General features: G+C 48.6%; 1 protein-coding gene across 1 annotated transcript in view; it reads right to left on the bottom strand.

Annotated features, from left to right (window-relative positions):
• The window catches only part of ALDH1A3 (aldehyde dehydrogenase 1 family member A3), a 38,050-nt gene that overhangs the window by 2,048 nt on the left and 23,138 nt on the right, over window positions 1–12,864 (bottom strand). The window contains exons 10-12 of the mRNA XM_037510079.2: window positions 9,308–9,472; window positions 7,589–7,746; window positions 5,758–5,832 (exon numbers count right to left, since the gene is read on the bottom strand). Coding sequence (XP_037365976.1) covers window positions 5,758–5,832; window positions 7,589–7,746; window positions 9,308–9,472 — 398 coding nt within the window. The remainder of the gene's footprint in view (window positions 1–5,757; window positions 5,833–7,588; window positions 7,747–9,307; window positions 9,473–12,864) is intronic.

Here is a 12,864-nt window from a genome sequence, read left to right as displayed (position 1 = left end):
GAAGTGGTTTGTGTGTGATGCTGTCCAAACATCCAGAAGGACAAAGGCTTTGCCTTTAAAGAATAAAAGGGATTAAAAAAAAAATAACAAGAGGTGAATTCGCTGTGTGTGGTTGTGGTGAGGAGAGAATTAGAAGAGAGGCTCTTTGTGGGTGAAGGAGGAGGGAGAGAGGAGCAGAATAGACACCGGCTTATAACATTCAGCTGGCATTTTGGAGCCGCTTGAAGAGACAGAAGAGGCAGAGGCCCCTGGCTACGAACTGAGGGTGAGGCCAGGGGGTCCAGGAGGGACAGGGACGTGAAGGCCTGGAGCTGGTCCCGGAGCCGCAGCTGGAGAGCAGCTGAAGAAGAAGGAGGCCAGCCTGGGCAGCCAGGGGAGCGTGTGGGCCACAGGGGAGACCCCAGCCTTGGAATTAGTGCCTTTGCTGTGTCCTCTTCGGTGTTTGGTTTCTTTGAGTCTTTAGAGCAGAGCCCGGGCGACCCATCTCAGGCGCCAGCCCTTCTCAAGACTCACTAGATTTAAAGGCCTCTACGACATTTGCTCCGCCTTGAAGCAAATAAAAACGTGTACTTGTTTGGGAAAAGAGGCCGCTGGAGGCTCTGTAGCCAGCAAGATTTGAGACAGAAACCCGTCATCCCATAGACCAGTGCTTTTCAAGGTCTTTGAATAAGTCCCTGAACAAACTAACTTCTCTGATTCTCAGTTTTCTCTTCTTTTTTTTTTTAATTTTTTTAAAAAAGATTTATTTATTTATTTATACAAGCACTGGGTACAGTCAGAAGTGTGGAAGGGTGAGAGAATTCACCAGAGCGGGGAGCAGAACAGGCAGAAGGACGGAAGTACACTGCTGAGGGGAGCAGCGGGCGGCAGGAGAGGTCTGCGCGCCATGCGGGACCCTCCTCCGGTGGCCGGGGAGCAGCCGGGGATCGAACCGGCGCTGCAGAGGCTGTGGGCAGCTTCGCAACCCAGCGTTCAACCGCTGCACCACCAGGGGAGGCCCATCAGTTTTCTGTTCTGTAACATGGGGCAACAATGGTCATTATAACTTGCAAGGCAATTACTGCTGTAAGAAAAAAAAAGTAACATTGCAAATGAGAGAATCTTGAAATAGATTATCCTGGGTGTGTTCTAGAGTCAAAGGATCCTTAAAAGTTAAGAAACAGGCTGAGGACAGTGAGGGAAAGGAGTCTGCAGAAGCAGCTCTGGGAGATGCAACAAAGCTGGCTTTGCATATGGAGGCAGGGGCCCCTGGCCAGGGAATGTGGGCGGCCCCTAGAAGCTAGAAAAGGCCAGGAAGCAAATTCTCTCCCTGGAGTCTCCAGAAAGGCATGTAGCCCTGGGCCTCCCCGGTGCCGCAGCGGTTGAGCGCTGGGTTGCAAAGCTGCCCACAGCCTCTGCAGCGCCAGTTCGATCCCCGGCTGCTCCCCGGCCACCGGAGGAGGGTCCCGCATGGCGCACAGACCTCTCCTGCCGCCCGCTGCTCCCCTCAGCAGTGTGCTTCGGTCCTTCTGCCTGCTCTGCTCCCCGCTCTGGCTCTGGTGAATTCTCTCACCCTCCCGCGCTTCTGACTGTACCCAGTGCTTGTATAAATAAATAAATAAATAAATAAATAAATAAATAAATAAATAAATAAATAAATAAATAAAATCTTTAAAAAAAAATTAAAAAAATGAAAGGCATGTAGCCCTGTAGACACCTTGATTTTAGCTCACTGAGATCCTATCAGGTTTTTATCCTGCAGGAGAATCCTCCAGTAGGTTTATGTTGCTTATGCCACTAATTTTGTGGGAATTAGTTGTAGTGGCAGTAGACAGATAGAGCCATTGAATGTTGGGGTGGAGCTCAGAAGTCTGTTTAACAAGCCAGAGGATTAACATGCATGGGGTTCTGCTGCACCTCAAGCTGAAAAGTCACTGGCATAGATGTATGTAGCTTTAGGCAAGCTTTTTTGCTTTCTCTGAGCCTCAATTTTATTATTTGTAAAATGGAAATAGCATCACCTGTTTGTAGTTATAATGGATGAGAGATGATTCGTATAAACTACCTACTACATGCGAGGTAAAAAGTGCAGAGTAGATAGTAATATTTTATTATTAATATGTTGTTGATATTTTGGGGGTAGTTTCCTAAAAGAAATAGTTCAAGAGTCCACGATGATGAATGAATTATTTTGTGATCTTTTCTGACCATAACACAAAATAAAAAGGCTGTGCATGGAAGGATAACTTTATCCTTTATAAAGCAGAAACACTTAAAAAAAAGACAATGGCAAACTAGAAAATAGATAACTACAACCTTATGTAGAAAGTGCCATTTCCTTCATATACAAAGAGCTCTTACAAATCAATAAAAACATACAAACAACCAAATGGAAAAGTAACAAAGAACCCAAATAGGCAGTTGATAGAAAAAGGGACACAGATTACCAATAAATGCGAAAAAGGTGCCGAACCTCCTCACATTTAAAGAAATGCAAACCAAAAAAAGTTGTGAGTCCATGTTTCTGTGTCAGAGTAGCTTCTTTTTGGGAATTTATTCTGAAAACCACCTCCCACAAGCGTATGAAGATTTATGTGCAATGAAAAGCAGCAGCATGATTTTATAGCAAAGCCCCTTTGAAATAACACAAAAGTCCATCATACAAGACCAGCAATAAAAAGAATGAAAGGATAGCAACGTGTAATCTCAAGAAGAATAAGGAGTTTGTTCCCATTTCATTGAAAGCAGAAAAGAATGAATGAATGCACACCCATTGCATGTGTAGGAAATGCACAATCACTCTTAAAGCTGAGCACATAGTGTCGCATTATTAAAATTCAAAGTAGTCAATGATTTATCAACTTGGTAAAGAAAAGAAAAACAAACCAAGTGATGAAATCATGTTGAATTAGCACACACTAAAGTCCAGTATTAAATCATTCCTGTAAAGTTAAGTACATGAATCATCTTATTCTTGTATCAGTCATGGCCCAAGTTTAAATTCTTGTTGCTCTTATTGGCCACACTGTAGCATCTCCTAAATGATTTCTCACTGAGTCATGAATGCTTGGCCCTAGAGGGCACCCATAGTCCCAGCCCTTCCTCATTAGACCTCCCCAGGATGTTGGAGGGAAGGGAATGGGGACTTGGTGGTGGGGACTGTCGGGCCCTCTGTTACCTGCTTAGAGCTTAGCAGGTTCCTGGACCATCAAAGATGCTCAGGAAATATTTATTCAGTGAGTGCATGAATAAACGAACAAAACGAATAACCAGTGGTACCTCTAAATAAGATGATTGAAGGCTGGCAGGGAGGCCTTGGTGTCACACACACCTCTACTATGCAGACTTTTGGGTTATTGCATTTATTTTTTATCGCAAAGTAAAACAAAGAAGTAAGAAAAGTGCCTAGGAGGAGGAAAATTGCCGGCTTCCTCCGCAGACCTACACAGGAACCATCCCGGGGGCCTGTGGGTGGGCGGCGGGTCGCCAGCGCAGCCCAGGAGGCCAGGGACGGGGAAAACCATGGAATCCACCTCGCAGAGCTCCAGCACGAAAAGGGGAACTTATTGCAACATGAAGACATTAATTAGAGACAACTGAAGACGGAAATTGGTTTTCAAGTCAGTTTCCAGGCTCCTTGTGAGTTATGTTAAAGTACTTTATCGAAAACCTTGGAAAAATATATGCCAGGGGTCAAAAAACCAGACATTCAAAAAAGTCCCAGTTGTGGGTAAGGACAGGATGAAATATGGATCCTGCTCTGAGAAGACTCATCCAGGGCCTGAGCCAGGCAGGGGGTGCCGAGGGCCAGGGAGCGCTGTCAGGCTGGGAGACAGAGAGAGGTGGGCAAGGAAGCCAGCAGCAGGGTCGGTGGGCCCAGTGGACACTAGGTGGGCCCCACACATCTTTGCCTCAGCTTCCACATCCAAGGACACTGCTTTGGGGATTGAAGGTCGTGTGGGAGGAGGACCATGTGAGGTTCTACGCCCACCGCAATCAGGAGACCGATGGCCACGCCTAGCCTGGCTGGCTTCACCCAGGTGGCCTACATCCCAGAAATGTAAGGCCTTGAGCAAGGCCCTGTGGTATGGAGGGCTCATGGGTTCAACCCCAACTCTGCCACTGACTGGCAGTGTGGCCTGCGATGGCTACTGAACCTCTCTGGGCATCCCTGGGTTTCTTCATCGAAAGCAGGGAGACCAGCAGCACCATCAGCAGTGGGCAGGAGGTTTGTGTTCCTTGTCCTCCAAAGTTTGTATGTTGAAACTCCAAGTCCCAAGGTTTGGCAGAGGGGGCCTTTGGGAGGTGATGAGCGTCCTTATAAAGGAGACTTTATAAGGTCATCCATTCCAATTCTCCTCCTCCTGGGCGCTTTTCTTATTTCTTTGTTTTACTTCGAGATAAAAATAAATGCAGTAACCCAAAAGTCTGCATAGTAGAGGTGTGCGGGACACCAAGGCCTCCCTCCCAGCCCTCAATCATCTTATTTAGAGGTACTTTATAAGCTCCTAGCCGCTTCTACTGTGGGACCCAGGGAGAAAACAGCTGGCCCTCGGCAGACACTGGGTCAGCCAGCACTTTCGTCTTGGACTTCCAGCCTCCAGAAGTGGGAGCAAGAAAGGCTTGTTGCTGAAGCCTGAGGCTGCACCACCCTGCTAGAGCAGCCCAGATAGACAGAAACAGCCACTCCTGAGCACGAGGATGGCGTGCTCGCACCGCCCAGGGCACCGGGAAAGAGCCGTTCTCAGCAAATGCCAGTTGTTGCCAGCACTACTGGTGTTGGGGGTTCCTGGAGGGGACCCCAGCCAGGGCTCATGTTCCTCTCAGGTGGGCATGAAATGGAAAGGAATCAGGTTCACAGAACAATGTTTTTGCTTAGGGTCTTCATGGCCAAGAATTTACTGAGGTTCCTGGAAGAGGAAACCAGTCACAGAAATGAGGAGCCTAATGGCTACACTACTTGGATGTTCACATGACTCTGGGGTGTTTGCCACAAATCAGGGGTGGACTAGAAAGATGCACAGAGATGGGGAAAGGGACCCCGATTCCATGGAAACTGGTCAAAAGCATTTGCTCCAGGGCGGGAGTCAGTTGTGTTCTTTCTTATACCTTTATGAAAACTCTGGAAGCGGCACTGCCCATGGACCTCACCAAGGCCCAAGCCCCAGGGCAGCAGTGAGTGTTCCCAGCGGATGATGCATAGGAAGCCCGAGGCAGAACGTTTGTGTATAAATAACACACACTGTTTAGATGAAAGGAAGAGCTTGGAGCTTTTTGAGATGCCCAGGAACAGCCCTGCGAGTTGTCACACACAGTCCCCTGGCAAGACCGATCCCACAGGCTGTTCGCCCACAATGGCTAATGAAACCCTGAGAGGCACCGAGAAGGCCTGGGAGGGAGAAGGCAGCATCCAGCTGGAAACCAGCAAGTCCACCCATGGAGTAGCCCTTTCTGCTCTGTGCCTCGACCTTTTATCTAGGCCAGATGCAAGCGGGCCATTTCATAGTCTATGCCCGTGGAGCTCATTTTCCTCACAGGCAGGACAGAAGGGACCCTTGAAAGGATACCAGGTGGGTTGGATGGCACCATGGAGGCCCAGCAGGAGCCAGAGTCACCCAGGGTCCATCTCTGGAGCCTCTGCTAGGCTCAGGAAGAGGGAGGGCCCAGCAGTTTGGGTGCAGCCTGACCAGGGAAGGCTCCCGACTGGAGCACATGCCACCACCCTGCGATCTAGCTTGATTCTCCTGCCAGCAGGTGTGGGGACACAGAAATACTCACAGTTCTCTGCCGTTCCCCGACATTTTAAAGCCACCAAACGGAGCCTGTGCATAGAAGGCATTGTAGCAGTTGATCCTAGAAAAGAAAGGAAAGATCCTCAGGATTATCTGGAGAAGCCCCAGCTGTCAGGCCTCAGTGCCCAGCATTGCCTAGCGATGGTGCGTTGTCTTAAGTTTTTATAATGAAAGCCCAGTGTGCTCTCAAGTTCTGCCTTCTAGTTCGTTCCACCAGGAACTCAAGCTGGAATATACTCATGTACAGGTGACCCTTGAAAAACAAGGAGGTAAGGGATACTGATCTTCCTTGAAGTTGAAAATTCTCAAATAGGGCCTCCCCGTGGCGCAGCAGGTTGAACACAGTGCTGTGAAGCTGTCCGCAGCCTCTGCCGTGTTGGTTCGACTCCTGGCCGGCCAGGGAGATTCTCACATGGCGCGGCAGACCTCTCCTGTCTCGTTCGCTGCTCCCCTCAGCAGTGTATTTCTGTCCTTCTGCCTGTTCTGCTCCCTGCTCTGTCTCTGGTGAATCCTCTCACCCTCCCACACCTCTGGCCTGTACCCCAGTGCTTGTATAAATAAATAAATCTTTAAAAAAAAAAAGAAAATCCTCAAATAATTCCTGACTCCCCCCAAGCTTGATTCTAATACCCTGCTATTGACTGGAAGCCTTACTAATAACATGAATAGCCGATGAACACATATTTTAAGTTTATGTATGTGTGTGTGTGCGCGTATGATCTGTTATATGTATATAAAATCGACCATCTTCTTAAAGAGAAAGGCAGCTGGAGAAAAGAAAAATGTCTTGAAGAAAATACTAAGGGCGAGAAAATGCATTCACAGCACTGGCCTGTGTTGCTTGACACTAAGTTTACATCATGTTTACAGAAAAGCTGCCCATAGGTGGATCCCTGCAGTTCAACTGCTGTTTTGAGGGTTAGCTGGTATATAAAGAGTTTCCTTTAGATAGGAGGGAATGACAAGGGGAGAAAAAAAGTAGAGAAAATTAATGCATTGGGGTATAAGAATTTGTTTTGCAATGAGGCAGACCTGTCCTGAAAGCTCTGTTACTCTGGGCTTGTTCTTTAACTGCTCTGAGGCCCGATTCATCTTTATCACATCCTTTGAGCTTTAAAAGGAGGATAATGTAACCTGCAGAGTTGCTGATGAAGCGGGCATTTATCCACACTTTTCACAAGAACATGCACTGTTTTTAGAAGCAGACTTGAGGTCCTCCCAGGTGGTGCAAGGGGTTAAGCACAGCACTGTGAAACTATCTGTGGTCTCTGCAGCATGAGTTCGATTCCCAGCCAGGGAGCTACCCACATGGCGCAGCAGACCTCTCCTGTCTCCCCGCTGCTCCCCTCAGCAGTGTATTTCAGTCAGTCTGCCTGTTCTGTTCCCCATTCTGTCTCTGGTGAATCCGCTCACCCTTTGCACCTCTGGCCTGTACCCCAGTTCTTGTATGCATAAATAAATAAAAAATAAATCTTTTTTTAAAAAAGAAACAATTGAAAACAGCTAGAGGGGATGAAGTTCAAGGGGGTAATCTAGGCTGGTAGTTAAGAACCTGGGCACCAGCTGGACAGTTGGCTTGAACTTTGTCTTCCCACACATTTGCTGTGTGACCCTGGGCAAGACACTCAGTTTCTCTGGGTGTCGATTTCCTCCTCTGTGAATTGGAGACAATAACAGTACCTACCCTGGGAGGTGGGCACATGAATCGGGCTAAGCACTTTGCCAGTGCCTGGCACAGAACATACAACTAGTAGCTCCCTGTTAATCAAACAGGGACGAAGCGAGCTCAGGAGAGCCGAAACACACTCGCCACTCACCAGACAGTTCCAGACTCTAACGCAGAAGCCAGCTTCAGGGCTTTGTCCAGGTTTTTTGTGAACACAGCAGCCGTGAGTCCATATTCAAGGCTATTTGCTCTTTTGATCACTTCTTCAATATTTTTGAATTTCAGTATTGGCTGTACCGGCCCAAAGATCTATGATTAATGGCAAAAAGGGCAGAGTCAGGCTTAAGTCAAACACGCATGAGCTGTTTCCCTTTATTTCATGCTTTTCCATAAACCCACGGCACACACGTGGCGTGAAGCCAGTACCAGAGAAGAAAGACCATCCAAGGACCCTCCAGATGGTGATGGTTAAAACCTGAAGGGAAAGGCTAAAATGAAATAAAAACAAAAAATAACAAAAGTGTATGTTGGGTTTAAGATCGCTCCTGGGTCATCAGGCACCAGAGCTTCTGAGAACCCGAACTTTGGAGTAACACTGCGTGTTAACACCCAGGAGACAACATCTTATGCTCTACTTGGACAGTGATTGCAAAGGGAGTTTATAGACATTGTGCATGACTCCATCTCTTGGTCTGTGTTTTTCACAAGGGGACACACTAAAAAATGTTTCCTCATAACTCCTGGTGTGTGTGTGTGTGTGTGTGTGTGTGTGTGTGTGTGTGTGGAGGATGAGACAATGTACCTTGTAGTCTAGGACACAGCAAAGAAAGGGAAGGGGACATTAATGGCTGACCATTTAGGGGTAACTCTGAAGGGACCCTGTGATCCAGCCAGTATGTGGCACCATCATGACCCTGGGGGGCAGTGCCAGCCTGCACAAACACATTTCCAGGATCCCCAGGAACTTTGGTCACAGGGAAGTTTAAAGAGCTGAAACTCATGCCATCAGCAAGTTAGTTTGTAAAATAAAAATCTCAGGGAGACTGCAGTGCAGGATTAATCCCGGCCAGCCGCGGAGATACCCTGGCAGGGCAGACCTCTCCTGTCTCTCCCGCTGCTCCCCTCAGCAGTGTATTTTGGTCCTTCTGCCTGTTCTGTTCCCTGCTCTGTCTCTGGTGAATCCTCTCACCATCCTGCACATCTGGCCTGTACCCCAGTTCTTGTATAAATAAAATAAATCTTTAAAAAAAAAATCTCAGGGAGAAAGTCTATAAAATACCCACACCAGGAAGCCCTTGGCAGTGATTCACTTTTTTTGTGTCCCAAAAGGCCACATCCTACCACCCTGCCACCGGGGCCTAGGTGCAAAGTGTTTCCATTTAGCAACAATGGGGTTGACAGACAAAGTGAGATTTGCACTCTTACGCAGGGAGAGGGGTTCCTTAATTCCCACCGTTGTTAAGGGTGCCCGTGATGAACTTCAAAGAGAATTCTAGCTGGGATGAATTGTTTGAATGAAGACTTGTCCTTTAATTTTGACCTGGGGGCACTGGAGGTGGCTCTGGGCTCTGAATCCAGAGCTGGATTCTTGGTACAACCCATCCTCCATCCCAGGCCAAATTAAGGACTGTTAGAGGAATGCACGAGCGATTGCTGCTTTCCAGAGACAACGGACAAGGAGTGAAAGAGGGTGTTCTTCAATCCTTGGGGTTTGGCAAGACATTTTCCCCAAGGACCCCAAAGGAGAGGGAAAGTCTCCGCATAAAGATTTCTGGGGCCAAGAGCAGTCTCCTGTTTGGACTGCACAGCCCTCCCCAGCTGGCCCCCCACCCTGAGGGTCCATGGGCCAGAGCTCTGCTGCAGCTCATACCTCCTCTTTGGCAATCCTCATGGTGTCGGTCACTTCTGAGAAGACAGTAGGCTTGATGAAGAGGCCTCTGTCTTCCATGGCGGAGCCCCCACACTCCAGCTTGGCTCCCTCCTTCTTCCCGCTCTCGATCAGATCGAGAATTTTGTCGAACTGCTTTTGATCAATCTGAAAACACAGTGGGGAGTCCAGTTGGCTTCCTTCTGGGCCGCGGCTCCCATGGTGAGTGTCCAAAGGCTTTCAGCAGGATCGGTGGCCTTAGCCCTCAACGTTCTTGCCAAGTTATAATTCACGGAACAAATGCGCCTTGTGTGCCAATGTTTCTCTGATGTACAAACCCTGCCTCTTTGGAGCTGACAAGAGATGGGGAGAGATGGGTTCTCTCATCCTGCCCAGGCTGGGGTTTATTCCTACACCTGACTCCACCCCCTCCATGCTGTTAAATCCTCAGGTGAAACAAGACCTGGAGTGATCACTGTCTTTGTTCCCCCGATTCTGTGTCCCATGGGTATCAGATTTGGCAACTAAGACTACAGGACAGCCCGTTAAATGGAAGTAAAAAATGCTTTTTTTTTTTTTCTTTTAAGCATAAACATGTCCTAAGCAAGAACATGGTGAAGGATCCCTGGCTCTCCTGTTCTTGGGGCTATTGTCTCGGTGCTCAGTATTCCTCCTGGTCAAGCTAAATGCACAGTCTGGCAGGAGGCCTCTCACCAGGGCAAAGTCCTGGTATGAGGAACATACTGGAAACCGGTATCTGCTGAAAACAGCTGGCAGATATTATGTCCAAATTAGCAAGATCAGCTAGAATACCCTACTTGTAAAGATTAGCAGAAAGTTAGATAAGAACAGGGGCTAGAGATAGTCAGCAGGAACTATGGAGCCCCCCCAGGCATCACCCCTGGTCATCCCACCCTAGCGTGCACAAGGAGATGACACATCCCGGATAATGCTTCCCTGATAACGCACCCCCACACATGTACATTGCCCATGTGTGCACTTTCTCTGAACTTGGTTCTAAATAAGTTAGACTGCCCATGGATCCGGGCTGCCCCTTCCTGGTGTACCCCTCTAGGCCTCTCTCTACTTGGAGAGAGTAATCTCCCTCATTCTGTGCCACTTCCAACACCGCCACCCCTGAAAGCAACAATGTAGGATATCCTTATGCCCAAAATGTATTCACTGCTTATCTGAACTTGAGCTTGAACTGGGTGTCACACGTTTTATCTGCTCACAGGGATGACAGTTTTGGGTAACACAATGCCTTTTGGGGAATCATAAAGGGGGATATCAGAATACATGTTATATTGGCTTACATGCACATAAAGAAACTGAAGGGGTACACAGAAGCTGAGATCACGAGCTACCCCTGGCAGGGAGGGTAAGAAGCAGGCCTGTGATAGGATAGGGAGGATGCCATCACCATTGACCTTCACACCTGTGCACCTTTCACCTGTGGGTATGCTCCCCTATTAAAGTACTTCAGACACCCCCGCTGGACCCAAGGTTCTCTCAACTTCTTTTTGGCTAAACCAAGTCTTGGCTTAAAAGTTTCAGGTGTTGCTCTCCTCCTCTTTGGAGGCCCAGGGGGCTTTCGGGCTTCATCAAACCACAGGTCCTGAGTGGCCGTGGATGACATCAGATCTGGCTGAACACTGTCTGTCCTGCAGGCAGAGCTGGGTCCCTGTGGAAGCCCAGCACATCCTGACTCAACTCTCCCTGGCGCGCCTGTGTGAACACATTGTTTAAATCTAAAAACCCTCCATGAAGTGTCAGCCAATGCCTTATAGAGCAGGAAGAAGAAGCTGCCGGAAGTGAGGATGAGGGATGCGGCAGGGCACACACTGGGGGTGGGATGTGGGGGGATGGCTCCCGGAGGAGCGGCCGGAGGCTGCTCTCGGCTCTCTCGGGGAGCACACGGATCAGTCCCCACCAGGTGGCCTGCGTGATGTTTATGCTCCTTGTCACTCAGTTGCCAAATAAACCTGAATGATCTGGGAACATTCCGGTGAGTGGCTGGCCTGCAGTGGACACCAATCTAGGTCAGCGAGCTGTTTTATAGGCATGAGACAGACAGGACTATTTAGACAGCTGTAAGTCCTCCCCCAGTAAAATCTTATGACTATAGATGAAAAAGCACTGGGGGAGAAAAAAAAAATCCAACAGCGTCCTAAAATAATACGCTGAGGTTAGACAGCTTAAGTGAGCTCTCGAAAGGACTTTCAGCAGCAGCAGCGCTGATGAAATCAACACCCGTTTTGCTTGGATCTCTTCTCTTGGAAGAGATTTGTATATCTGACTTCAAAACGCCAAGCCCGAAGCCTTGGCAAGAGGTTCATGAATAATGATGGGGTGAAAGAGTTTCCTTAGTTGGAGATCGGCTTGCATATTTCCCATGGATCCTGGATTAGCTTTACAATCACGGTGGATTTGATAATGACTTGTGGCCCTATTTGCATTCAGATCTGAACTCCAACCAAGGCTAATAGATAATCTTTGTGAAATTGGCCTCTAGGTTTAGAGCTGAGGCCTGGCAGGAAGGGGAGTGTTGGCCACAGGCAGAGATGCCGCTCTCCGCCAGGTCACGTGGAACTGGAGCCGCAGAGCACATGGGCTGGGGCAAAGCAAGGGTGGCCCTGTGGCCAGAAACACACTTCTTCCACGTGGTCCTTCCCCCCAGCCAGAACATCCCCACGGGATGAACCAGCCCCATCCCATCGACTTAGCCTGAGTTCACGCACAGACATCGCTGCCCCAGATCAGGGAGGCTGTCAGTCAATGCTCCCCCTTCAAAAAGAATAAAATTACCCTTTTATGAATACTTATCAGGTGCAATGAAATTCTCATAGTATTTATCCATTGCTCCCATTTTCAGAGGAGCACACTGGGCTTTGAAAGGAACTTGTAGTTTTCAGAAAGTCACTAAGCCAAGTCTGCCCTCAGCCCTATAGCCTCCTCTGTGAATGGCAGTGGCTACGCAGGGGTGATCAGCAAGCTCTTGGGACAGAGACACAGGGGTGAGTCCTGATGTGTGACTCAAAATTTCAAGGCAGGGACAGGACTTCGGCTCCAAGCGAAGTGGGTTGCTATCAAGCTCCATTTCAATAATGCATGGGACAGAGGCTGCCTTCTTTTAAATATTTATCCATCTGCTTCACTGCATGATTAGCAAGAAAGTGATACAGGATGTGTTCTTTAAAGAGGTTATGAAACCTTGGTTGTGAGCGTGGTTGTGAGCGTGGTTGTGAGCGTTTTCATCCTGTTGTTGGTTTCTCCAACCAGGCCTCCAGAGACACGTTCTTACTGTCCGGAGATGCATCCCCACCCCTCAGCCCCTCTCCACAGGGATCCTTTAGTTTCTGACAGTCACCTTTTCCTATAACACATGGGGGCTCCAGGGCCTCCATGCTGAGACCACTAGCTCCAGGCAACGCCCCCCACCCCACAACCTGGTTGCCTTTCTACCAGGGTCTCCAGCCTTTTCTGCAGGGGAGACCATCCAGGTAAGAGAGGCTCTGCCTGAGGCTCTCTCTTGGGGACGGGGGAGGCTCCAAGAAGGG

The sequence above is a fragment of the Talpa occidentalis genome, unplaced genomic scaffold (assembly GCF_014898055.3).
Source record: "Talpa occidentalis isolate TD23 unplaced genomic scaffold, MPIMG_talOcc4v2.1 talOcc4.14, whole genome shotgun sequence".
NCBI classification, from domain to species: Eukaryota; Metazoa; Chordata; class Mammalia; order Eulipotyphla; family Talpidae; genus Talpa; species Talpa occidentalis.
The sequence above is the reverse complement of the archived record's forward strand: the minus strand, read 5'-3'. Positions and strand labels throughout refer to the sequence as shown.